The 27,327-nt window shown below is 35.0% G+C and overlaps 1 protein-coding gene across 1 annotated transcript in view; it reads left to right on the top strand.

Moving 5' to 3' along the window:
- Positions 1–6,754: 6,754 nt before the first annotated feature.
- Positions 6,755–27,327, top strand: part of ASPGA1 (N-terminal nucleophile aminohydrolases (Ntn hydrolases) superfamily protein) — a 124,590-nt gene continuing 104,017 nt past the window's right edge. The window contains exon 1 of the mRNA XM_089801412.1: positions 6,755–7,103. Coding sequence (XP_089657538.1) covers positions 6,942–7,103 — 162 coding nt within the window. The 5' untranslated portion in view covers positions 6,755–6,941. The remainder of the gene's footprint in view (positions 7,104–27,327) is intronic.

Below are 27,327 nucleotides of genomic sequence, written 5' to 3'. Positions count from 1 at the left end.
ATTGCAACACAACATAAAGAGGGCTCAGTATGCACTGAGTTAAAAAAAAAACGTAATCCACCTGCATAAATGTTAGGATAATTTTTAATTAAATAAGATACCAAGTATAATGCCACACTAGACATAAGAAATAAATAAAGAAACAAAGAACAATTTTTTTATTTTTTTAATACACTACCACTCAAACCAAGTACAAGATAAATGAATAATTCACTTTCAATTCGTAAATCTCATAACAAATGATGATATCATCCATAAAATTTTCATCATGACTTTTCTACATATAGAGTACAATACAATAACAGAGAATGATATCTTTCTTAACATCTATGTCCAACATATGGACCCTATAAGAATAGATTCTATTTCAAGATACAACTTCAACAGTAATCTTTTAGCTATCAACTAATCACCTTGAAGCACCTGAAAACACACAACATTGCAACACAACATAAAGAGGGCTCAGTATACACTGAGTTAAAAAAAAACGTAATCCACCTGCATAAATGTTAGGATAAACATTCACATAACCATAATGTAGATATTTGTTCCATTTAACATAGTGCAACTCAAAATCTAATATGCAAGAAGTAAACATTTTCTTAACAATGCATAATTAAACTCGCACTAAGAATAACCTATAAATGATTCATATATATACTGAGGTGTCATCACTATGGTGCTAAGGTTTTGCATCCAAAATTGGTATGCTCATAGTTAGCTCAAAGCGGAAATCTCTTTATACTCATCAAATGATGTAATAGAGTTTTTCCCTGTTCTCTGTACTCAACTGTTCTAGGTTCAAGTCATAGGTAAGACCTTTTAACTTTACTTATGTATTTAACCCACCCGGTTTATTTTAATGTTTTCACTATATTAAATAACTGAATAGGATTAACCAAATTCAGCCACCCCGATATATGTTCATCACATCTATTCTTACAAATCACATCAACCAGATATTCTAAGAATGTATATACAAAGGATAACAAACCAGTTAACAACATAATAATCCATTCCTTATCCAACTGTAATTCATCTTATTCTGCTGATTTCAAAGGTAAATTCTAGGTCATTATAGCAATAGGAACGAAATCTATAATATTAAGTTTACATAAATATAATTAAACTATTGTATTAGCTTAATAATACTTACATATCTTAATACTATAAAATAAATTTTAACTGCTTTAATCAACCAGATTTATCTTCCAGAATGACTAAGATTACAAAATTCAAATGCATATGATATGTTTACCTAGAATGAAGTTTCATCATTCATATATCATAAGTAACTCTTCTCCCATTTGATACAGATTTGAATTGATAAAAATAACAGAATGCATCATAATAATGAAAGAATTCTATTTCTTGTTATCTTTATTTCAAAATCATCATAAGAAAAATGCTATTGAAATATTCTCAGCAAAATATATCATAATAGAATGATTTCCTTATTTCTAAGTTCAATCAAAGATTCAACAGAAGATCATATATATAATGATACTGTATACTTAATTTCAATTTGCAAAATTTCAATTCCTATCCACAATCATGTATCAGGTTCTTAAAATAAAACCTCACAACATAATTAAACAAATGAAATCTTGTCTTAGCAAAATAATTATTCCATTTTACCTAAAATACACACATCATTATTTAACTCATCTTAATTTCAGTGTTTCATACTGTAACAACTAACCTCTAATATTTTGCTATCACAAGAAACGGTTAACAGAATACCACTGTTCTTTTCCATCGTAGCACATGATAACCCTTAAGCTCTTAAATCTAAAATCCCCTTTAAATATATAATAGTATTCATTTCAACAGAGAATCGATTGATATCAAATAAGTATAACTTCAATAATGGTTTCACGTAAAACTTATATAACAAAATGTCATCAGTATCGAATAACAGCAATTCAAATTTTTCCACATAACCAAATAAAACTGATACTGTTATTGATCAATTGAGCCATGTTATACATCAACTGGCGTCGACTATTTCCACATATATACTTTCCTAAATTTCCTTGGTATATTTAAAAAAATGTCGCTATGACCTCAATCGGGTTGCAGACTCCAATCAATAGTTCAATACGTTGTATGCTAATCTTTCTAAATAAAAAAAAACTTTATGTTAAGATCAAATCTCTAAATTTCAAAATGATAATTCGTTACTCTACACCTAAATGTATTTATTTTTTCAACTCGGATTCAGATTTTCCTTTTAAGCTTTTGTGCAGAGTTACTCGCAAACCGTTTGACAAAATGCTTGAGTCACAGTTTCCTCATATACGTGTTTAACACCATGACTAATTTTAATTTTTAAAATAATGATTTAACACAACAATCACGACTAACTTCCATTTATTCTGAAAGAAATAACATTTTGCCCAATTCACATGACAATAGGGAATTATGTTTGTGCCCGCAGACATCAAGCATACCGTTTGACAAAATATCATACAATAATGAATACAGAGGTATGGTATTCACTAAACACATCACAACAGAAATCGATAACAACATATTTTGATACATATTTCCGTAGTATGAAACAATAAACCCAAATGCAAACTCTATTTTTAAAGCCATGACTCCATACCCATACTCAAGCATGTGAATATACAAAATTTGATAGTATACATGCCAACCTTGCATACTTCCATTCTCAGGTATCGATATGAACCCTTAGATCTGAACAACTATATCATTCATATGCTACAAAATCAAATGCAGTATAAACAACAATAAGTGAGTAGGGTTAGAAATGCCCCTACGTGAGATTCAACAGACAAATATGTTCAACACAAAGCTCTGTAATGAAACTTGATGCCAAAGCCCCAGACACCAAATTAAAACCACACTTTCCAAATGTTGTAACTGGAAAACTCGCATGTAACCTCAAAACAAATGAACCGGATAAAAAAAATGAAGTAGAATATCTTGATCTAAGCTTCATAACCGTGTTTATCCTCATTGGAAAGTACTTCCTTCCAACTAAACCCTTTCATAATGCCGATTCTTTAGCAACAGAACACAAGTGTTCTACCAAACAGTGCAAAGAGGCCAATTCTTGACATAGCTACCGCAGAACTGAATTCGCAATGTAATGGCCAATCAAAAACCCTCATTTCACTATTACATGATAAACATGCATTGAATACATAACCCACGTCACAGAGCCGTGAATACGACAGTCTTATTGCCACCGCCATATTAGTTTTAAAACAATGCAATTGCACCTCTTTTTAAGCATTTCGAAACCCATCAATTAAGCAAAACAATATTTAATCAACCCTTTACACACAAGTGAATTAAAGCCATGAAACAAAACTAACTTAGGGTAAGATAAAACTAGAAATATTAAACCCCTTTTAAAACATTTGCATACACCATATGCCAAATTCACCTTAAAGAAAGTAATTGATCTTTTAACAATTTAAAAATATATACAAAGACAATTTCAACCTCATGAAAGCATTTGATACCTTAATATCATGCATTTTCATATGCAAGTTTCAAACCTTAATTCTTAAATTAAGAACTTTTAATCACTAAATCCTTCTATGACATCTAATTACTGCAACTAGTAATGTCAATTTTATGAAACCACTCAATTAATCATAATTATAATAACTATAAAAAATATTATACCTTGATAGTAATAATAAATTAAAATCACAAGTCATCTGTCAAACTAAATAAAGTATTACTGATACTAAAAACATATCCAACAAAAGTTTCATGTTCTGCTAAACAGAATAAAATCGAGTTCTGACAATTAAATCAACGTTTCAAACTAAAAGAAACTTAATATCCACTAAGTCCTAGAAGTAGAAAAACAATAGTAGTGGTCAGGCATGACACCCTCCCCCACTAAGCTTCAACTTTCTCTTGGAAGTCGGCAAACAAGAATGGATGAGCTGTTCTCATCATCTCAATGTCCTCCCAAGTAGCAGATGTTTCATCATTGGGGTCCCATAAGACCTTTACCTTCCTTATTTCTCTCCCTCTTAAACTCATAGTTCTGCTTTGAATGATCTGCACTGGTTCCAACATGATTTGTCCATACATAATCTGCAAATTTTTCCAATTTAGTATGTGAGTAATATCAGGTATATATACGCAAAACTGAAACATGAAATACATTATGAATGCGTGAAAGACTCGGTGGCAAAGCAAGTTTGTAGGAAACAGGTCCAATCCGTTCTAGAATTTCAAATGGACCCACGAATCGTGGTGCTAACTTGGATCCCTTTCCATATCGAATTGGACTCTTCCGCAGTCTCACACAGAGAAACACTTTCTCACCGACCAAGAATTGACGATCGATCCTATGCTTATCAGCATACTTCTTCTGTCTATCCCGAGCAGTAATAAGGTACTCTCTGATCCTTTTAACTTGCTGCTCCAAATCTTGCAACATATCAGGACCTAGAAGAATTCTGTCCTCCAAATTATCCCAACTGAGAGGCGTCCTACATGGTCTACCATACAATGCTTGAAAAGGTGCCATTCCTATGGAACTGTGATATCCATTATTATAAGCGAATTCAACCAAGTGTAGATACTCCTCCCATTTATTTTGTCTATCCATTACGTACATCCTAAGCATGTCCTCTAAAACTTGGTTGACACGTTCAGTCTGTCCGTCAGTCTCTGGGTGATAAGCTGAACTGAAATTCAGCTGAGTACCTAACTCTCGTTGCATAGATCTCCAAAGAAAAGAAGTAAACACTGGATCCCTATCCGAAATAATCTTCTTAGGAATTTCATGTAATTTAACTACCTACTCCATATAAATCTTGGCAACCATTACTACATTATAGGATGATCTAACTGGAATAAAATGGGCAACCTTAGACAATCAACTTTATAATAATTTTAATCAATCAACTTTATTATTTCCATATCCAACATTATTTCATTCTAATGTGTTAAAAATAAATGTTGATGCTAAAAATAAATCTATAAAAGAAATCAAAACCTAAATTTTTTTATCATTCAACCAATATTGTTTCAATCAATGATAAAAAAATTAAAGCCTCATTTTTGCACATGTTGTTACATTTATATTTAAGGAGATTTAATTAGAATAGATTTTTATACTATAAAATAGATATCCAATTAAATTATAATTATTATATTATATTTAAAATTAATATTTAATTATATATATATATATATATATATTAAATAAACATTGGTGACATTTATTTAATATATATAAACATTAGGGATATTTATTTAATATTAATATATATTAATATTAAATAATATAATATATTTATATATTATTAATTATATATATAATCAATTTGATAACAATAAGTTAAACATATAATAAAATTATATTCATATAGATTATTATACTCATATAGATTAAGAGCATATTTGACATTATTATAAATTTGTAACATTATATTTTGTAAAAATAATTATTTATTAGTATCTTATTTAATAATTTTTTTTTCACTAATAAAATAAAATGTGAAAATTTTAATGTAATTTTGATCTACATAGTTATATAGTTGCCATCATGTTATTTTCTTGTACTTATGAACTGAGTTACAGCTAATGATCATCACGATGAAGCAATAATTAGAAATAAAGTAAAGATCAACATGTTGATGGATCATGTAGTATGACCCAAATTTACTTTTAGCATCAATATTTATTATTATTTTTTGTTACAATTTTAGGTGATAAATTAATTTTCCATATCAATCAATTTCATCTTTTATCTTTCAACTTTTCTAGAGTAAAATACAATGTTCTAGAAGTGTGAAAAAGTAAACATAAGAAGATGAATCTAAAAAATATGATATAATAATGTTGATAGGGGTAAACAACATATAGGAAAAATAATTGACAATAATTTGAATACTTTTATATTTTATTTAATTAGTAAAAGCATTCATAATATTAAGCTCTTAAGAATTAAAATAATTTTTTTTTTAATAAAATTTTTAATCAATCAACTTTATTATTTCCATATCCAACATTATTTAATTCTAATGTGTTAAAAATAAATGTTGATGCTAAAAATAAATCTATAATAAAAATCAAAACTTGGAATTTCTTATCATTCAACCAATATTGTTCCAGTCAATGATAAAAAATTAAAGCTTCATTTTTGCACATATTGTTACAATAACAAGATTTCTATAGAACAATAATAAAAAAGTGTAATTGTTATTTAACTTTTAGTGCAAAACTTTTCAAAAAATTATAAACAAATTATTTGACATGTTTCCAATATAAGAAAAATAAATTTTAATAACAATGTCATACAATGTAGGGCTCGGCTCTTCATTTTTACATTACTTTATTACTTTATGAACCTACCACAAAACAAGAATTTCGAAAATTTAAATGGAACACCACCCTCTAACTTGCGATTTCAAACATGCGAAATCAGTTATAGGAGAGAAGAAATATTTCAATTTACGGTTTTTGTCAGTGTACTGCCGCGGGGTCTGACTGACGGTACGGAAATCTGCCCCGATGTCCGTGCATGGGGAGAAGCGGAAGGAAGACGGAGGAGACAAACGGCGTCATACCCAGCCAGTCGAAATAACTGGCTGGGTAGCCGTTGCCGTTTGGCGGGGCCAGAGAGAATTTTTGGCTCAATATTCGAGTTGAATAAAAAATGTGACAGTCAGAAGGTGATGGGAATCTGGAAATGGGATACGGTGAGATGGTGATGGGAATCCACAAAGGCGGAGGTCAGTACAAACATGACATAGAATATATGCTTGAAGATTTGTGACGCCCAAATGTCCTTGTCATTTTAACTTTTGAAATTGTTACATCTGTGATATGAATGATCTAAAGCTTATTTCTAGTGGATTTTAGCACCTGAGCTCTTGCTTTCTTAATTGAATCGCTTCAATTGATAAGGAACAACTCTGTTTGAGTAGGGCGTGAGGATGGGATGGGCAATAGCGCTTCATGGAGGAGCTGGAGACATTGCTCGTACCGTGACATCAGAGCGCAGCGAGCTTGCGCAGGCTGGTCTTCGCCACTGCCTTGAAGTTGGAGTTGCTGCCCTTCGAGAGTCGCGTTCGGCTCTGGATGTGTCTGAACTTGTTGTGAGTGTTCCTTCTTCCACCTATATTTCTTTCCCTCTTTATTTTCTTTATGTTTTATTCAATTTATACTAGATGGGTTCTGTTTGTTCCTTTTTTTGGGGAAACTTCTGTAGCTTGCTCTGTTTGGTTTGTATGGGCTCCAATATTTATGGTGAGTGAATTTCGTGTTGGATACAGAATTTGTTCGAATTTCTTGCTTTGTTAAAATGTTCTGAGATCTTTGCGATACTCTGCATTTCTTTTGGATGAATCCGAGGCCTGTTTCCCCGGAGATTATAGATATTGTTGAGAAGGTGGAACGCTTAATTGGGCTTGATAGTGTGGCAGGAGTGGGCACCTATTGGGATGGGGTATTTTGGAAGGTAGCTTTTTTAGAAATAGAGTTGGAGCTGTTCCAAAATATTTTAGGAATTTTTTTAAGGTAATCAGTTTATGAATTTTGCAGTCCACTTTGGCTTAAAAGTTTAAGCTTCTGATAGTCTTATGATTGCATATTTTGACAAATGATAAATTATATATTAAGCTGGCGTGGCAATTTCGAGTCTCCCTCCATTTTCATCTACCGAAAACTATAACCCGAAAATTAGGAGAAAAAGATTTGCAATTTTTTTCTTTTCTTCAAAAGACCTCTTCATGAAAAATAGAGCTTAAAATAGATATACGAACTGCAGCTTTCAAATAGCTTACCCAGCTGTTTGCAAGGTGTACGAGGAGTTGTACGCCATTGGGCACAATTCATGCTCTAGCTTTTTTCACAAAACAGGGCATGGTGGGAGAGTCATGGCTAAACAATTGAAAACAAGCAATTGTTTTCAAAGGATGAAGGAGACCGCGATTCAAAGGAGTGCTTTCAAAGATTTCAGTACAGATCTGACATCAAGCACAACTCATTGATGAGGTAGCCCAGGCATTTGGGTTTAGGAGTTGACAGCAGGTTGGGATATACATTAGAGGGAAAGAGTTGAAGAAGACTACCATCTGAGAAGAACGTTTAGTTTTAAATCATTGGAGCGAAGATGAAGGTGCTCAAGGTTTGTGCAACCAGTCTAATAATCATTAATTATTATTAATAATTTATTACTGTAATAATAAAAATATTATTTATAATAAAATAATTTATAACAATTAATCGACAAAAAATTATGTTGGCTAAATAGAACATCACCATGAGCAACTAGGAGATGCCAATCATGGACGTCTTCTGCAGCCCCTATGCAGCCAGTCTAATAATTAATAATTAATTGTTTTAATAATAATAAAATTATTTATAATAATTAATCTCTAAAAATATGTAGACTAACTAGAACACCACCACGAGCAACTAGGCAATGCCAATCATGGACGTCTTTTGCAGCCCTTTTTCTCCTTCATTCTCTAAAGATCTGAGCTAAATGCATACAAAATCAAAACAAACCCAGAAATATTTCAGCAATATATATATATATGAAATTAATTTTTTCAAACATACACAGCACGTTGAAGTGAATTAGATTGATACAATTCACTGGGTGGTGCGCACCCATTATGCAAATCTGATGCCTTGATTATCTTGGTGATCTGCTACATGCAATTCTGATGTTTTGCTGCGGCTGATGATGCTCTGCATGAAATTTTTGACAATATATCCTGAACTACTCCCTGGAGGGTTTCTGTCCAGAAGGGGGATTATGATGACATGCCTGTAGGTCTGCATCTCCTCAAGTGTCAAAGCTGCTGAAAGCAGCGTTAAATTTCAGGGAATGAAATTGGGTTTGACATCCAATTTAAAAAATTGTCCACCTCTTTACCTCTCAAGGCTTCCTATTGCCCCCGTTTCCCGCAATTCAATATCAGAGTTAATTATCCCTCAAATGATGGCGGCCAGTGTAAGGGATCAACTGGCAAGTCCACCTCTCAACTGAAGGGTTTAGCTGGCTGGAACTGGAAGAATCAACCACTTCACTAGACAGAAACAAAACAAGACCTAAAATATTCCATCGTTGAATATATTATTATATTTTAAAATTTTATCCAAACATTCACAAAGCATTAAACTATACTAGACTGACATAATTCATTGGGTACATTCATTCAGTAAGCAAATCTGATGCCTTGACAATCCATTTTTGACACCATTCTGATGCTGATAGTGCTCTACATGATTATGATGACACTCTATATCATGAACTATTCCCCGAGGATTTCCATCCCCAAAGGTGATCAGGTTGACACCCTTGTAGGTGTGTCTATCTCCAAGTCTTAATGCTGCTGAAAGCAGTGTAACATTCCAGGGAAAGAAATCAAGTTTAGTTTCTTATTTTTATAAGTGCCCTTTTCTTTATCACTCAGTGCTTCCTATAGTTTCTGTTCCTGTAATTCACAAAAGGTAATCACTCAAATGGTGGCAGCTAGCCGGCAAGTCCATCATTCAAGTAAAGGGACTATCCGGGACTGAAAGGCTCAACCACTTTACTAGACTGGAAAACTCAGCCGCTTTATTGCAACCGAAAGACTCAGCCACCTTTCAAGAAGAAGACTCAAATTAAATAATAGCCCTAACTGCACTTATTCCCACATTGCCAGTCAATGTCACCTAGCTCTACAGATTAGAAAGGGGAAACACAAACAAAACAAACCCTAGAGATATTTCAGCAATGAATAAATTTATATTAGTCATGTAGTTTCCACAGTCCATCATGTTAGATTCATGCATTTCTGGATTAAACTCTGTGTAATTTTTCATCATCAACATTTTGGATCATATTACATGATCCATCATCACGATGAAGCAATAGTGAACATAAAAGACGATGGATCATGTAGTATTGCCCAGTTTAATCCAGAAACGCTTGAATCTAATATACTTTATTTTTTTAAATTTTGTTCATACCCACACAAAGCATTGAACATTAGATTGACACAACTTATTGAGCGCAACCAGTATGCAAATTTAATGCCTCAATGATACTGATGATGCTTTGCAACATGTGTTGATGCCTCACTATTGTCAGTGATGCACTATACAGTCCTGCTGACACTCTATATCACGAACATTGCAGCAACTATAACTGTTTCCATATAATTTTAACAAAAAAAATATGCCAACAAGTATTACCAAGTTTCTAGGATGGGGATGGTAGGGGACAAGGGGATGGATTTCTTGGATGGATCTTTTGGGAGGCCATCTTGTAGGGGATTGAAGGGGACAACTATTTAAAATTAGGGAAAATAAAAAATATACAAAATTTCAAATATTCATGTTATAACTTTAATAGCCATTCATGATAGACATTTATTAACTTACATTAAATTTGAGTTGAGATTTTGCACGAGTCAACAAAAATAAAATAAAAATCTAATTGCTTTCATTGTCAATGTGCACATGTATTATATAAGAATTATAATATAATGCCCAAAGGCTGCAAGTTTCAACTATAATTTGACATAGCATTAATATGAGTCTAAGTTTGTGTCTTTGCCTCTACGAGCAATTGCTTCATCAAAAGGAACCCCAACTATCCCTCCCATGCCTCTTCATCATTTTGTGTAGCATCTTTGAGTTACAAATACCAACGTATGGATCGGACTTGATGATACTTAGGAGTTCGTTGATCTTGAAGCTGCAAGGCACCATGCACAACCATCGGATATTCAATCATCTAGAGATGAGCTTGTTTTGGTTGATTGATTGGATGAAGCTATTTGTAGATCAATTCCTCTCTACAATAGAGGAACTAACAACTTATTAAGGGGGGTGAGTGGAAATTGCTTTATCTGAGCACTCCTTTAATCTACTCAATTTTGGACCACAAAGATTAACAACGACAAGCCACTATGTTCTAAGCATATTCCTCATCACTGTACATGTTTTGAAGGGCATGGACGAGCCCTTTAGTCATCACTTCATTAGATGGATGTGTTCTCCTGGGTCTTGATGTAGACCAGTTGGTATTTAAAGTATATGTTGCTTTATAAAGTAAGGTTTTCATAACCATTTATTATTTTGCTATTCTGTCGCAATGGGTCTAATATGCTCCCTAGAAAATGCCAAATTAGACTAGAGCTGTTCACATTTTGGAGAGATGATTGAGTGTTTATGTGTTGCAGTCACGACTTAGTTTGTCATGGATGTCAACATATTGGCTTTCTGGATGGAACAATCATAGTTGCAAAGAGAGTTTTTGGTGTAGGAGCACCTTAGGGAAGGGCAGTCCCTAATAGGAATTTTAGCTTTTAAATGGCCTAGCCAACCATTGACTCAATAAGGACTAATCATAAAGTCCCAAGGTGTGTTTAGAGAGTGTGTTAAAGGTTGAGTTCAAGTGTGTTCATGATCTAGTTGTTAAGACCTAGTTATTGCTATAAGGTCCTGATAGGGTCAACTATGGTCAAAGTTGCAAAATACCTCAAGATTGAGGGATAGTGTTAAAATGTGGTCCATAGGTGTTTTTGGATCAAATTGGATGGATTTGAATCAAGTTGGACAAGTTTGAAATGTTAAAAGGTCACCTTTGCAAATATTGCAAAAGTTGCTCATGACAACGTTGCAAATTTGTCATGATAACATTTCCACAATTTTAGGAAGAAGCACTAAATAGGTCTAGGATTCGACTTGAGGGTCTGAGTAGTTGAGAATAAGGTATATAGGGACACACCACTCCATTTTAAAGGGTTGGTGATTGTGTTGTACGGACTGTTCATGAACAAGGAGCAAAGTATTGACATGGAAGTTTTAGGAAGAAGCACTAAATAGGTCTAGGATTCGACTTGAGGGTCTGAGTAGTTGAGAATAAGGTATATAAGGACACACCACTCCATTTTGAAGGGTTGGTGATTGTGTTGTACAGACTGTTCATGAGCAAGGAGCAAAGTATTGACATGGAAACATTATTCTGGTGTGAGATCTATTGTTTTGGATTGATACTCTGACTGTTTTGCATGTATTAGTTGCTTAGCAGCATGTAACTACTCTGTGCATACTTGTTTGAGGAATTTGGATACATTTTGATAGGTTTTCGAAATTAACTAGTTTTGCTTTTCCTGCTGGTCTGTACATAGCAGTTTGAACAAGAATGGCTATAACTTGAATTTCCATGGTTAAAACCTAATGGCCTTTGGGATTCAAATATTAGCCTTTGTACATTATGTAAATATGCATTTTGGTGGTTGTGTGAACAAGTTTGGTATTTTTGCAAGCAAGCCCTAGGCAAGCGTGGAGTAGTTTGGCTAGGAAAAGGAATGCTTGTAGGTTAGTTTTATAGAGTTAGCTTGATTGGTCTGAGCCAATCTTGCTTGGGGAAATGAAGTTGAAGGAGTCAAGTGTCTAGATGCCAGAGGAGAAGGTATGAGAAGAAGATCCCAGCATATTAGGAAGGAATTGCTGTCATTGCCCTAGAAACCCTCAAAAATAGGGTTTTCTAGAAAAGTAGAGTACAAACACTTTGGAGGGCTAAAACCTAGAAAATCCTTGAGTCTAGGTTGATATGAGACAAAGTCTAGAAGGCATCACAGGGGTTTGTTAAGGCATTTTTGGAGTTATTTCAATATTCCTTGTTTGTAGGAGGCCTAATTGGGGCTCATAGGGCTACAAGGCCTAACTATGCTAGTTTGTGATTTTGAAGCCCAAAATCTTGAAAGTTGTAGAAAGGTTAGGAAATGTTCAAGAACCATATGAGGCTGGACAAAACACTTATTTGCCTTGTTGGGAACCCGTGGTGACTTTGTCTGCTGGTTTAGCACAAAGTTGCATATTGGGGTTTTGAAGGGTTAGGAGACTGACTTGAATTGATAGGTGAGTTTCTAGGTTGGAGAGGACTAGGAAGGGATCTTCTAAATTAGGGTACAGAGAAAAGACCCTAGGAAGGCTAGGAGAACACTTTGGATAGAGCAAGAAGGCTTTGTGTGAGAAACTCCCCATCAATTTTGGTTAGCGCGGTTAGAGGGCGTAGAGTTGTGTTCCGTGGGGTTAGTAGAGTGTTGGTGGATATGTCTTTATGATGTATCTAAGTGCGCGAAAACTAATATGAAGGTTTGAGTTAGTTATGGTAGTTTTACGGAAGATTGGTTGTAGGTTAGTGTGCAAGAAATAGAGTATTGGTAATTGAGTTACATCTATTCGGCGAGGTTGAAGTTGTTCAATGGGCTTGGATTTCGGTTGAGGAAGTGTTCATGATGATATGTTCGAGGTAGCAGAATCTGGCGATCATTTTCTTAATATTTGTGAAGGATAACATGCGGGTTATTCTCTGGAGGCTGACTTTTGGTTATATCATTTTAGGAAGTTATATTTGTAATGTAACTTGTAATATCTTATTGAAGTCCTATATTATGGGAAGCTGCAAGGTCGACTCAATTCGTTGTTTTAGGACTTGGTATAAAGGAAAGATGTTTTCCTTGTGTTGGTAAACAAATTGTTCACTCTAATGAACTCTTTGAATGCCCAAAACTTTTGAACAATGATTGATTACAACAATTGGGAAATCATAGCTAAACGACTGATTTCCCTTTGAATTTTATAGGTACAACTCCCTTATGGTTATGATTTGCAATGAATTTGTTTATTCCTAATCTTAAAAGGGGGTTTGTTCTTGACTAGAGAACAAAAGAGGTAAACCAAGTTAGGCCTAAATAGGGACTAACTTAGGCAAAGATTTAGGTGTTAATGCTAATCAAATTCGTGAACTCATACATCTTACGAACCCACAGAATTTGACGATACAGTAATGAATTCCATCAATGAATTAACTATTTAATAGAATGCTTCTAACTTTAGTATGCAAGAGACTAACTTAAAGAAAAATGCGATAATACTATTATTATCCTTAGTTCGCTGTATTAAACAGGGGAACAAAGCTTTGTTTATTGCTTAACTCAATTTAACTAAAAGAGATATCTTTAACTAACCAAAACAATGGAACAATAAATAATTGATATAAAACACATTCAACTTGTCTCTGCAACATGAAGTATCTCACACCAAAAATTAGCTGACCTTTCATTAATCTTTTAATTAGGTACATATAGGATTTTGAGACGACCATTACAAAAAGGAATTCAATCGGCTTATCTCCTCAAAACGACAAATGGAAAGGATTTAGTTATCAGTTATAATTGCTCATCAAAATATGAAAGGGTGGGAGAGACGTCACTTCACCTTCTTCCCCTTTTCTGACTTCGCCTTATAGGCCTTGGCGGCGATAATGATCGGAATAAGATCTTCATGTCGGTGAACATGAACGTCGGTGTATCTCAGGAGCCACTTGGAGTGTTCTCGGGCTAGGTCTTTGATAGCATTCAACCGTTCTTGTGATTCCTCCATTGCCATGTGTATACTTCCGCTGAGCCGTTGATGATTAGTAGATTTCTCTGTTAGATTTATCCAGATAAATAGAGAAATTCTTTTGCATGACAACAACTCCTACTTTCTCCTTCCCTTGTCCAGTGGTCTAGGAGTCAATGTGTAGGCCTTTTAGCAATTTATAATCTCTATCTTGTTCCTCCCTAACTTTGCTCTCTATTTCTTTTAGTCCTTCTGCTACTAGAATCATTTCAGCCTTGAATTGCATACTCTGTTGCCATTCAAATAAGGGCTCATCTCCCTTTGGTAGAATCTTTGCCTTTACTGCTTCCTTAGCTTTCATTTGGATGACCATCTTCAATAATGAGATGCACTCCTGACTCTTGGCCTTTTCTGTTGATAGAGTAGCCTGGTTAGCTGAGATGTTATCTTTTTCCGTTTCAAGCCTCAGCACTACATTTTCGAGTAGTTCTACGATTGCAAGTCCTCTAGACTTGAGTTTTACACTCCAATCCCTACCAATTTGCCTAAAGTACTTATCATCTTGTAGCTGGGAGATGGTAGCTTGAATGTCTATGGCTATAGGGTTGTTGGTGGTTGACATTCCCGAAATACTTGCCAGCGGGGTAACTAATTGCCTGATGAAGCAATTAAGCTTGTGAATCTTTGCCTTTATTCTGACTTTGGCCAGTTTGAGACCTTCGAGTTGTACTTTTATCACTTCATTTGTTGATTTTCACAAGCCCACTTTGGTGTCGCGTCTAACTTCTCCGAGTTCTACAAACTGCAATGCGAAGTCCTCTGTAGTCAGGTCTTCAATTCTTCCTTCCTTGGCGGGCCTAGCAATCTCCATAGTTAAGTGTCATGTATCAGGGTCTTGGCCAAGAATCGACAGAGTCTTTTGCTTCTTGACTTTACTCAATGTTGACACAGAACGGATAGCTAGAGATAAAGTCTCTTTGTTTGGGACTCCCTCTTCTTTCCTTTTCCTCTTTCCTTTTTAGGTATCTTTGAGCCATGATTCTGTGCCAATTACCTTAGATGCTGTTCCTAATGTATCCGCACTGAACATTTTTCTCTTAACAAGAGTTAATGTCTTTGAAGCTGAAGAGAAAGGATTCTTTGGAGCCGGAGAAATGAGTTTTGTAACTTCAGACACTTTCCTTTCTTCAGATGCTTTCTCTGCTCCAGATGCTTCTTTTACTACTTCATCTGACTCCATAGATTCACTTTCACTACTCCCTCCATCTCCAAGATCAACCACTTGTATTTGGGAGCTACGTGGAAGGAGTAATGTGGTGCTTATGGATGGAATTGGATTGCTGTGAGGTGAGAGAGCCATAGTGACTGCACTATTCTTCAATTCTTCCGCCTTCTTTTCAAACTATGTTTCTGTTCCAATTACAAGCACTGAACCGTCTTGACAAGTTTTATCAAGTGGTATGTTCTTGTTAAGAGGTTGATCACCTCCTTCAGCTGGTTGAGCGGGTTCTTGAGTGAGAGGTAGGATTGTGGCTGAAGCACCACTTTGAGAAGATGAAGGTGCTGCCACATTTGGGGAGGACTGGGTGGGCTTGCCTTTGCTCCTGTTTCACCGTGGCGTGGTCCACTCAACCCACCTTTCAGTTCTCTTATAGATTCTAGCTATCATCATATCTAGATCCTCCACAACATCTTCATAAGTTTCCAAACTTATGGGAGTGTTCCTCAACTTGGTCAGATAAGCATTGCTATATATATTTTGACCATCGTCTTCAACTCCATCTACATCAATGTTTACCTTATACATCTTCACTTGGTCGACTGTCATCCTCGCAAAGTCTTGATCACGACTCTCGAACTCATCTTTGCAATCAACTCAGTAATCCTCAATGTTAGTGATGTGTTTTATCACGCTCGTGATTTGTAGAACATCATTGGCATACCCATTCGGGTTGAACATAGGCCTCAAGACCTCATACATGTCCAGCTTATATTTCCTTTTGAACACCATCATGTTCTTGGCATCAGACCAGGTATCACAGTTGAAGGCTCCAACTTTCATGGAGAATTTGTAGCCTTTCTTCTTCAAGCTTCCGCTCAGTATGTTCACTTGTAGGGCTTGCTGTATAATTTCGATCAACACGATCATGTCACTTGGATACCTTGGTAGTTTCAAGGGAAATCCATCAAATGTTGCAAGACACAAATAAGAAAATGATGAGAATTGAATAAAGTAACATCCAAACTGGCTGATGGTGGCCATGGCTTCTAGGCTGAATCTCCTCTCTGGGCATCCCTGTAGTTCCCTACATATCCTCATGGTAAACACATTATTCACCTTGACATAATCTGCATAACTATTCTGTAATTGGAGACATGGGTAAAACTCATAAGTCTTAACATCATCAGGGAAAGTCTCTAATCTTGGAAGACCCGACCATAATTGCAATGAGGCCAAAATGTAAATCAAGAAGGAAGACATATAGAATGTATTGTAAAACTTGGCCGCCTGGAGGGCATTGGACAGAGTCTCACTTACCTCTTGCGCCCAATCAATGTATTGGGTGTCTGAGCATATAACTTGAACTAGAAAGAAGTATTGCTCAATGAAATTTAAAGCTTCTACCTCACCTTTCAACCTATGCAGGAGGATCAAAATGTCAGTTATCTCTGGCTTAAGCTTAGTTCTGAACAAAGTTTAAGGAACTTTCTTCTTATTGCTCTCTGGCTTCTGGAACCAGGTTCTCATGATCTCCTTCCTCCAAATCATTTTCTTTGCTGAGAATTCTGAGGCGGCTCCACCAACAGTCAAGTCAGAGAACTCTTCTCGCTTAGGCACACGCAAATAGTTCACCACTGTTTGCCTATCAGTTGAAATTAATACCGTATTGTCAGGTAGAACAATTTGCTTGGTTTCTGGGTTATAGTGATGAATGCATTCGTAAATCAGCTTCGAGGCTTGGACTGCAACCGAAAAACTAGCAACCTCGACTAAACTGCATCCTCAGAGTTCAATAATGGGGTGAATTCGTTCAGATTTCACTCTCCTTTGGAAATCTTCCATGTTGTAGAAGCGGAGGGATGTGTCTGTGAAATTCTGCAATTGGGACCTGATCCATCTCCCAGTCAAACCATCGAAACCCGTGAACTTGGCTACCATGAGTTTGTGAAAAGTATTTTGAATTGAAAGATTGAGTGAGACAACAAATGGAACAGTTACAGACTTTTCAAAGGTTATGCATATTGATAGAATGATGAAACAAAGAACAAAAGTAACTTATTCAACTTTTTGTGCATCTTTATATGAGATTCTCGATTCATCTGTTATTCTTCAGAATTCGTGCCACATGGATAAAATTGAAGGAAATACTTGTTGGATAGTAAATGTAAAAGATCAATGGACATTTAGGGATCTTTTCACTGTCCCGTTGAGCTCAATGGTAACTTTCTATAAGTCCATTACTTACTTTTCCATTTGCCATTAAGTTTCAGAAAGTTGCCATTGGAGTACTCCGTTGATAAAAATCCGCCGCATGAGATTTTGACAATATCCTCTTTCTATAATGGTTTGATTCATTCTAATATCATTCTGACATGCTCCAAATCCAGTGCGGGGAACAAATTCGCTTGTTAGCTCAATCTGTCTTGAATAATTGGAATACTGTCTTTGTAACATTCGGTTTTCTCGGGTCTAAATTAACATCTAACATACTCAAAGAATACAGTTATTACTTCGTTTCATAAGAAGACAGTTATATCATTCATTTCCATTTGAATAAGATTTACCGTTAAAATCAGTTAGACAAGATTTCTTAGCTTAAAAACTTGAAATACCATCAAATGAAATTACTACAGAAATTGAAAACTACATACCTCGAAAAACTGAGATGGAAATCAAACTAGGGATGCTTCTGCAACCACTCGGGTTAGTCCACAAATACCTCTATAACAATACCACAAAACGACTTCTATCCAATATTGTTAAACCAAAATCAAATGACGATTATCATTAAATACCATTATATAAAATTAGGGCATCACTTACCACTGTAATCATTAGGGCATCGATTACCATTGAAATCTTTTAGGGCTTTCGATATCACTGATTCAAATAGGGCTTGTGATACCATGGATTCAATTAGGGCTTTCGATACCACTGATTCAATTAGGGCTTCCGATACCATGGATTCAATTAGGGCTTCCAATACCACGGATTCAATTAGGCTTCCGATATCACTGATTCAAATAGGGCTTCTAATACCATGGATTCAATTAGGGCTTCCAATACCATGGATTCAATTAGGGCTTCCGATACCACTGATTCAAACAGGGCTTCCAATATGACGCATTCAATTAGGGCTTCCAATTCCACGGATTCAATTAGGGCTTCCGATACCACTGTATCATTTAGGGTTCCAGTCATCTCTCAATCAATTAGGGCTTCAAAGTCCTTTCCTTCTGATTACTTAACTATGATAGTAACTCAAGATTAGAACATATATTCGATATTCATATAAATGAAAAACAATCCATAAAATCTATCTCTTGCATCTAGGGAAATGATGAAATAACTCAATTAATCTTACCTCATAAATAAAAGTGATAATACCTATTTCCGATAAACATTTGAATGCATAGCTTATCTCTATCTGACACACGTTTGACATCTTGGGGAGAGGTGAAACATTGTCAGGGGCTTAACCACCCAACCTGGGACCAAATCTTATCCCAACACGATCTCTAATGAGAAAGGCCCTCCCTACCCGGAATAGACAGGGGACATCTTGCCAACCACTGGGCTTCCTGGTATTTTAACATGCAACTTGGCAGTAGGAGATCACAATTTTAAGCATGAGTTATTAATTAATTCATATTAAAAATGATAAACCTTGTTTTGTCATAATTGGTACCAATTCATGTTATTGATGATTCCTATCTCTCTCCTCATCACCCATCTTCTTGGCTACACAGCTGGGTGAGTCTTAGGTATTTGGAATTCTCAAAGCAGACGGCTTTGTCAATTACTCAAGAAGATTACATACATCCAGCTTTTCACACTTTGTGATTACATAATTATGTTCTTTAAACATTTCAAAATTGAATGTTTAATTAATTAATTAATTTAATCATTACTGATTTCTCTTTTGCGTTCTTGTAGATTAACTCCACCTCTTCACCATTTCATGGCTTCTTTGCCGGTGAATTCCTCGGTGTTAATAGTATTTTGGATTTGTTCAGAAAATTGTGATAGCATGATGTTGACTTATAAAATCAATCAAGTTATAAACAACTGCCATTTGAATTTATAAATAATATATTCTCAAGGTTACTCGAATATTGATCTCTGATGCACTTTAGAAAACCAACAACTAGTATTATATATTAATCACAAACTGCTATGCCTAGCCTGCTATGGAGGAATACTAAATCAGAAAAGAAAAGAGACGGAACATGTTTAATTTATTCTCTGACCTATCATTATGTACCTAGTTTTTATCCACTGCATTTTCTTTACACCTCTTCACTTTTAATGGCATTTCGCCAGTGAATTCCTTAATGTGGAATATATATATTTACCAGACAAAGATGATTGTATTAAATTCTGCTCAAAGTTATTATTTAAGGTTCTATGGCATATTCAAAGGTTGATACTTCAAACTAAAACAAAGATTATTAATGAGATGCTGGACAGAATAGTTGAACCAAAAATATTTGATTTTCAAACTAAAAAGGAAATAGACGGCTTCACAACATTTTCTAATTTGGAATAATTATAAACTATTTCAAGTTCAGTCAGATTCCAATGGATAGGCCAGGCTCATAGCCGGCTCAGTAATATGATGGAGAACATACATATATCGATGGTTTATTCAGTCAAGGCACATGAAACTATATTAAAAACATATTGGAAAAATCCTTACGTGACTGCAAATCTGTCCCTGAACTCTTCTACGGCAGAAAGACACGATCCTTGCCTTGGCTGCGGTTAGGGAGATGTGAGAGCAATATGAAAAGATGTAAAAAAAAATCTGGAAGTGAATCGCAGTTTCCTCATTAACATTGTGAGCCATGAGTCATCGAAACTATGAGGAAAAGATGAATGAATCGGTACACTTGGGAGGCTCTAATATAAAAATTATCTTGGCTCATCGGCTTCCAACAATTACAAGAAACCATCTGAATGCCAATCAAATCAAATTTTTAAAAGAAAAATAAAGTTGAAAATAATTATACAATTCAAATTGTCAAAAATTAAATCGATCTCCATGCCAAGTGTTATCGTTAAAAAGCAAAGAATATTAAATAAAAAAGAATAGAGTTGCAAAGTTATAATTTGAGAATTATAATAATTGAAATGTTATTATAATTCAAACGTTATTAAAATCTTATATGTACAAGCAACATTACTTTATGAATTATTAAATTATAATGGTGCCAAATCATTTATATATATATATGAACGTTTATAAATATTAATTAAAATAATATGATGAAAGATAAATGAAAATCCTTTGAGATATGTTTTATAGTTTAACCCAATTATTTAATTTAAATTATTTGTTTAAATAACTCATGCGGGTCCCACAAATGTATCCTATTCCAAGTCGCTAGGTCCTCTACCCATCTGTTTAGTGATGGTGATGCTCCTGCCTAATTCTTTTCTGACAATGCTTCCACCCCACTGACATGCTCCCTACAAGGAAATTATATTATCATTTTAAATAATCACAACGGTTATCCATCTTCTTAATTCCATGAATTCATGATTAACGATCAATTAACATGTCATCTTCTCTTGAAATCATAACATCTAACTATCTTACCATTTTCGCTAGATTATAACAAATTAAACTACCAACTGACTTCATGTGAACCTCAACGGCTATATTTCAAGTTAGGTCAAAAATTGGGATGTAACAGTCTTCATGGGTTGGAAACCTGCCGAGGGGAAGACAATTTCCATTCTTCCGTCAATGCTTCCTTCTAGGTCAAATCTTTGACAATTGCATTTCTAGTAGTTGGGAATGCTTAGTTAAGGCGCGAGGACCCGTTTGAGAGACATTCAATCTCTTGTTCTCCACTTCAAACTGCTTTGCGGAGAACTGTCTTCATGGGTTGGAAACCTGTCGAGGAGAAGATAGTTCTAGGTTTTCTGCCAAGGTTGAATATTGGAGTAATAATGAATCTGAATAATGTTTACGAGTCTTATCTTGGATTCAAATATCAATTTCTTTGAATTTTTGCATCTTTGGGGACTTCTTGAGTTATATGTGTCTAAATAATCTTTTGCGGGAAATTGCCTTCATGGGTCGAAACCTGCCAAGGAGAAGACAATTTTCGAATTTCCACAAACGCTTGTTTTATTAAGAGATGATATGCTACGAACAAATAGAGCACATATCTGATCTGCAATGAGTAAAGTTGATCTCCATTGGACTAGGTACTAACTTACCTGACCAAACCGCATGGTAAAAACAAACACCCACCCAACTATAAAGAGAAAGAAGGCAAAAAGGGGAAAATCCGATAGAGATCACCTAGCCTTTAGGGCTCTAGACTTAGACTCAGACAATTTAGGGAAAACACTGATCTTATCTAAAACACATAACTCACTTTTGCCAATAGATTGGAAAACAAAAGTGGGGCAACACCTTGGTTGTAAGTGTCATATGTGTTGTAATAAATGATCACTATTATATGTGAACTGTGGATGCAAATTTGATGAGATCAGAGCATAGGATGCTGAGGATGATATGTTGAGAACTTCAAAGGAACTCTATTGGCAAGATAAGTTGTTGTATCAGTCACTTCACCCTTGGATATGTTATCCTGAGAATTGTTCTAAAGCAATTTGGATAGTGGATTCAATTGACTTCCTATCAGCTCCTAACAGGGTTGAAGCATCTCCTAATAGGGTTGGAATCTTCTAGTGATGATTCAAAGTCTCCTAAAAAGGACCACATGTACTGATTGTATGTGCTGGGCTCCTAATAGAGTCTTATTCATTCAAAAAGAACTTTTGTATTAGTACATCATCTTATGAGCATCATCCCCATTGGGGTTTTTTTGGTGCAGAAGCACCCAAATAAAAAATGCCGATTGGAAGATTTTATCTTGGGATTTGTATAGGTCCTTGTGGGGTCGGTTTACCCGATTCTATATTGTTTTGGAACAATCTATAAGCGGTTTTGGCAAGAGATAAGGATTTAGATTTTTCTGGGTTAGTTTTTTCTTCTGTAATAATCTAGAATGTTCCATAGACTGTCTTAGCAAGTTTAAATAGAATTTTAGGTTTAGGTTTAGGTCAAGTTTGAGAACGAAGTTTTTGGATACGAAATTACGGGGAGAAGAAATCTGTAGCAGAGCCAGTGTATGTATTGTTCATTTGATAAATTAAATAGAAGAATTTTATTGTCTATCTCTTGTTGGTGCTGGTTTCTTTTGGTGTTTCCGTTGAGTTCATCTCTGCATCATTTTTGGTATCAAAGCTCAGCAAAAGGTCTGGGCAAAGGTGAATTGTGAGTTTGTATTTGTTGTGACAAGTGTTGGGAAGAGAACTTGTAGAGTGGCCACAAGGCTAGGTTGAGTGGAGAGAACTTAGATAGGAGACAATGGTCACAAGAGAAGATTTATCTCATGATCAAAAGATACTTTTAGATGCATGAGTTTCATATTGTAATTTTCAGAAAAAAGAAAAGAGAAGAAGAGAAAAAAAAGAAAAAAGAAGAGGAAGCTAGAATGAATCAAGAGATAGAAGAGAAAATGAGATTCCTAATGAGGGAACTTAAAAAAGGGGAAGAAAATTTAGCGAGACTAAAAGAGGAGTTGAAGAAAAATATGGAAAAAGAAAATAGTGATCTGGAGAAACAATCCTTTGAGGTTACAGAAGCTTGTGAAGATGGAATAGAGAACTCGGTTGCCATTGAAGAGAAGATTTTCCATTGGAAGGACAAAATGAACAAATAGATGCTGATATGAAAAGTCTGCAACAAATAGTTGTTGATGAACTCGATGATAAAAAGGTTCTTGAAGATAGGAAAGAGGTTGAAGTGGTAATTGTTGACGAGCCTTGTGATGAAAAGGTTCATAAAAATGGAAAAGAGGTGGATGTGCTAGTTCTTGATGGAACCAAGAAATGGCATTTGAAGTTAAGAAAGAAAGTGGTATGGCCTATCAAAAGGATACTAGTAGCAAGGAAGAAGACCAGTGATGAAGCTAAGAGGATAGGGGAGGCTTCAATAGTGATGAGTTTGTCTCCAAGCATGGAGATATTGCAGCATAAAGACATCACAGCAAAGGATGCAACAGTTCCTATAGTAACCGAAATTGGTGAAGTCATATTTAATGAGGTTCCATCTATTCCATTCATTGTAGGTTTGTAGGAGTCCTATCTGAATATGGAAAAAGTTTACGCACATATGACAGCTGATTTGGATACTAGTCAAGAGTACGAACAGCAAATACCAAAGAATTGGAAGGCATGAAAGAGGAAGGCCAATCCAAGGGATTTGGATTTATTGTCCCTGGGAGTATGGTGCAGAAGCACCCAAATAAAAAATGCCGATTGGAAGATGTTATCTTGGGATTTGTATAGGTCCTTGTGGGGTTGGTTTACCCTATTCTATATTGTTTTGGAACAATTTATAAGCTGTTTTGGCAAGAGATAAGGATTTAGATTTTTCTGGGTTAGTTTTTCTTCTGTAATAATCTAGAATGTTCCATAGACCGTCTTAGCAAGTTTAATAGAATTTTAGGTTTAGGTTTAGGTCAAGTTTGAGAACGAAGTTTCTGGATACGAAATTACGGGGAAAAGAAATCTGTAGGAGAGCCAGTGTATGTATTGTTCATTTGATAAATTAAATAGAAGAATTTTATTGTCTATCTCTTGCTGGTGCTGGTTCCTTTTGGTGTTTGCTTCCGTTGAGTTCATCTCTGCATCATTTTCCCTCTGATCAAGGGTTCCCCTAATTATCATACCTTGTGTCACTATGCATGGTTGTTGCATCTATTGGTTATATGTTTCAAATTTGATGAAGTTTATTTAAGTTGTTTAAGTACACAACTGACGCACCCTCCCCCCCTCCCCCACTCTCCCTCTCAGTTGTGTTGGTGGAATTTACTTTCCAACAATTGGTATCAGAGCATCAAGTCCTTGAAGAGAAAGTTTAAAAGCTTAAGGAGATCCATGACTACATTTAGTAAGTAAAGTCGAAAACTTGACAGAGAGAACTATGACAATTGGAAGGAGAAAACGAAGACTCACTTGCTATGCATGGGAGTTGACTACTGGGTGGTTACAAGGAAAAACAAGGTAGTGGTAGATGAAACAAAGTTCGAATCATGTTTGCAAGAGGAGAAAGATCTATTCATGTACAACATGTATGCCAGAGAAGCATTGTTGTCAGCTCTTCTAGAATCAAAATATGTTGAGGTAAAAAGCTTACAAATTTGGATTAAGTTACAAAGTCTTTTTGAAGGTGATGTCTTTGCAAAGAAATCTAAACCTCAGAATTGGAAAGACATGTTTGGTAGTGCTAAGATGCAAGAAAATGAATCTGTAAGAGGATATTTTGCTAGGATATCTGAGAGTGTTGTAGAAATTAAAAGTTGTGATGGAATTGTTATTGAAGATGATTTTGTGTGGAAGATTCTAAAACCTTTGCCACCTGCTTATGAGAACAAGGTACAAACTATTGAAGAGATTATTCCTAGAACACCTAATTTACCAAAGAGACACTACTTGGGAAGTTGCAAGCATTTGAACAAAGATTTAAGCAAAAACAAGGAGTAACCAGGACAAAGATTGCTTTAGCTACACTAGCCAGGAGTGCAAGCACAAGTGGAGATTATGCTAGAGAATAGGCAGCTAAGCAAGAAGAAGACAAGAAGATTGATGGACTTGCATTACTTGCAAAAAGAGAACCTAAAGGTAGGAAAGCTCTTGCTTTTTTGACTTATAAAGAACTAGGCCATTTTTCATTTCAATGTCCTAAGAGAGAAAATAAGACAAAACCTAAGAAGCCCAATAAGTCAAAAATAACAAAAGATTGCTTCTTTGCTGATGAAGATGATGAGTTTGATTTTGGAGTAATAATTTGAAGTAATAAATTTCCTAGAAAGTGATGATGAAGATGATAATCTTGGATTTGTTGCTAATACGGAAGAAAGTCTTGAAAAAAAGTAAAAGAAGAGAAAGCTTTAATATGACATGTAGAAAAGAAAAAGTTTGATTGGATTTTAGATAGCGGATGCTTTCATCATATGATAGGAGATATGAATAAATTTGTTGAATTTAACAGTTATGATGGAGTAGTTAGAGTTGGAAACAATGCACCATGTCCTATTAATTGAAAAGGATCTATTACTCTTGATGGGAAAACTAACACTGAGGGTGTCTATTTTATTGATGGATTGAAACTTGACCTTTTGAGTGTTTGACAACTTGTTGATAAGGGATATCAGTTGCAATTCACAGAGAAGACTTTTATAATCAATGACAGTGATCGTAAAATGATTGGAACTGTTACTAAATTTTTACACGTGTTAAATTTTCGTCCTAAACATCTCAAAAGTTTTACACAGACTATTTGTCTTTTTCATACCTATATCTAGTTCATATTTATTGTAAATCATGTTTCATTATGTGCAAAAGTGTAAAACTAAAGTGTCCTTTGTATTAATCATTAATGATATATACAGCTGGTATTTACATCTAATGAAATGAATGAACGTGCTGAATGTAATATTCTCCCACACAAGGCTGTGAGAGTAGCCTTCACTACAATTATATTTCCTATACTATACAAGTGAAGGTTCATAAAGGAATGAAATGAAAATGCACAAGGATCAAAGGGACCAGACATTGCGTGGTAATGACTGGTTGCTTGCTCTTTCTTGTTCGTTCATTGACAGATGCTCTTCAAGGTTCAGTAGGTCCTGCAATGTAAAGGAGAAAAGGGTTAGATCATTACAATCTAAGAAATGACGGTTCACCTCACTTCAAATCCAAAAAACACTCCATTTCTCTTCATGTTTGTACTTGCATAGAAAAGAGAAAATAAGCATTTGCGATAAATATTGATAGAACATAGATATCAAAGGGACATGCAGTTTACATGAAACCTTTTATCTATGCTATCTTTCCGATTACAAGTGTCAAAGTACCACTCATGGCAAAGAAGCATTAAAGGGACAAAATTTTATTATTTTGAAACATTTTGTTTCAACATGCAGGTAAGTGCAAGTGCAGTATATATGAGCTATCTGAAATCAGCAAGGTAAAATGCATCAAGGTACTGTCAACAATAATGAAACGTCAAAGGGTTATCACTCTTTCATAAGAAGCCTTTTGCTTTCAAGATCAATTTAATACACAAAGCTGTTGCTAGGTTGATAAATAAAAAGAAATATAATGCACAAAGAAATTCTAAGCAATGCGTCGAGAAAGTAAAGTCAGAGCAACAGTAAAGTCACAGTCTCATATGCAGTATCAGAAAGAGAAATTCCAAGTATAATAATCACTTTATGCTACAAGAGGTGTTACAAACTTACAAGAGCAGTGAACCTCCAGCAACTAGTGGTTTAACATTTTGAAGATATGTCAGATGTTGTGTTCGGAGCATAAATGATTGTGAAATGCAAGGTGTTTGTCCAAAACACGAAAAAGAAATGTTTGACATTGAGTAAAACATGATGTGCAAGGAAGGTAATAAATGAATTTCCAGCAAGTATGAACAAGGAGTTGAAAAAAAAGTGAGCAAGATCCAACAAGTATAGAAAGTGCTGTGGCAAAAAGTTTTGTTAGCACAGTGAATAAAGAGCAAGCTTTTGTGCAAATTTAAGCTGAACTGTTTATTGGTCACGACTTGTAGAGGCATCGTTTCTTCAGTAAACTTGCAATATTTTGCATATCAGCTTCTACAGAATAAGTAAATGCATAAGAAAGAATGCTGAAAGCATCTACAA

Source organism: Cupressus sempervirens, chromosome 9 (assembly GCF_028749045.1).
Source record: "Cupressus sempervirens isolate cs-2001-9-10 chromosome 9, ASM2874904v1, whole genome shotgun sequence".
NCBI classification, from domain to species: Eukaryota; Viridiplantae; Streptophyta; class Pinopsida; order Cupressales; family Cupressaceae; genus Cupressus; species Cupressus sempervirens.
The sequence above is the reverse complement of the archived record's forward strand: the minus strand, read 5'-3'. Positions and strand labels throughout refer to the sequence as shown.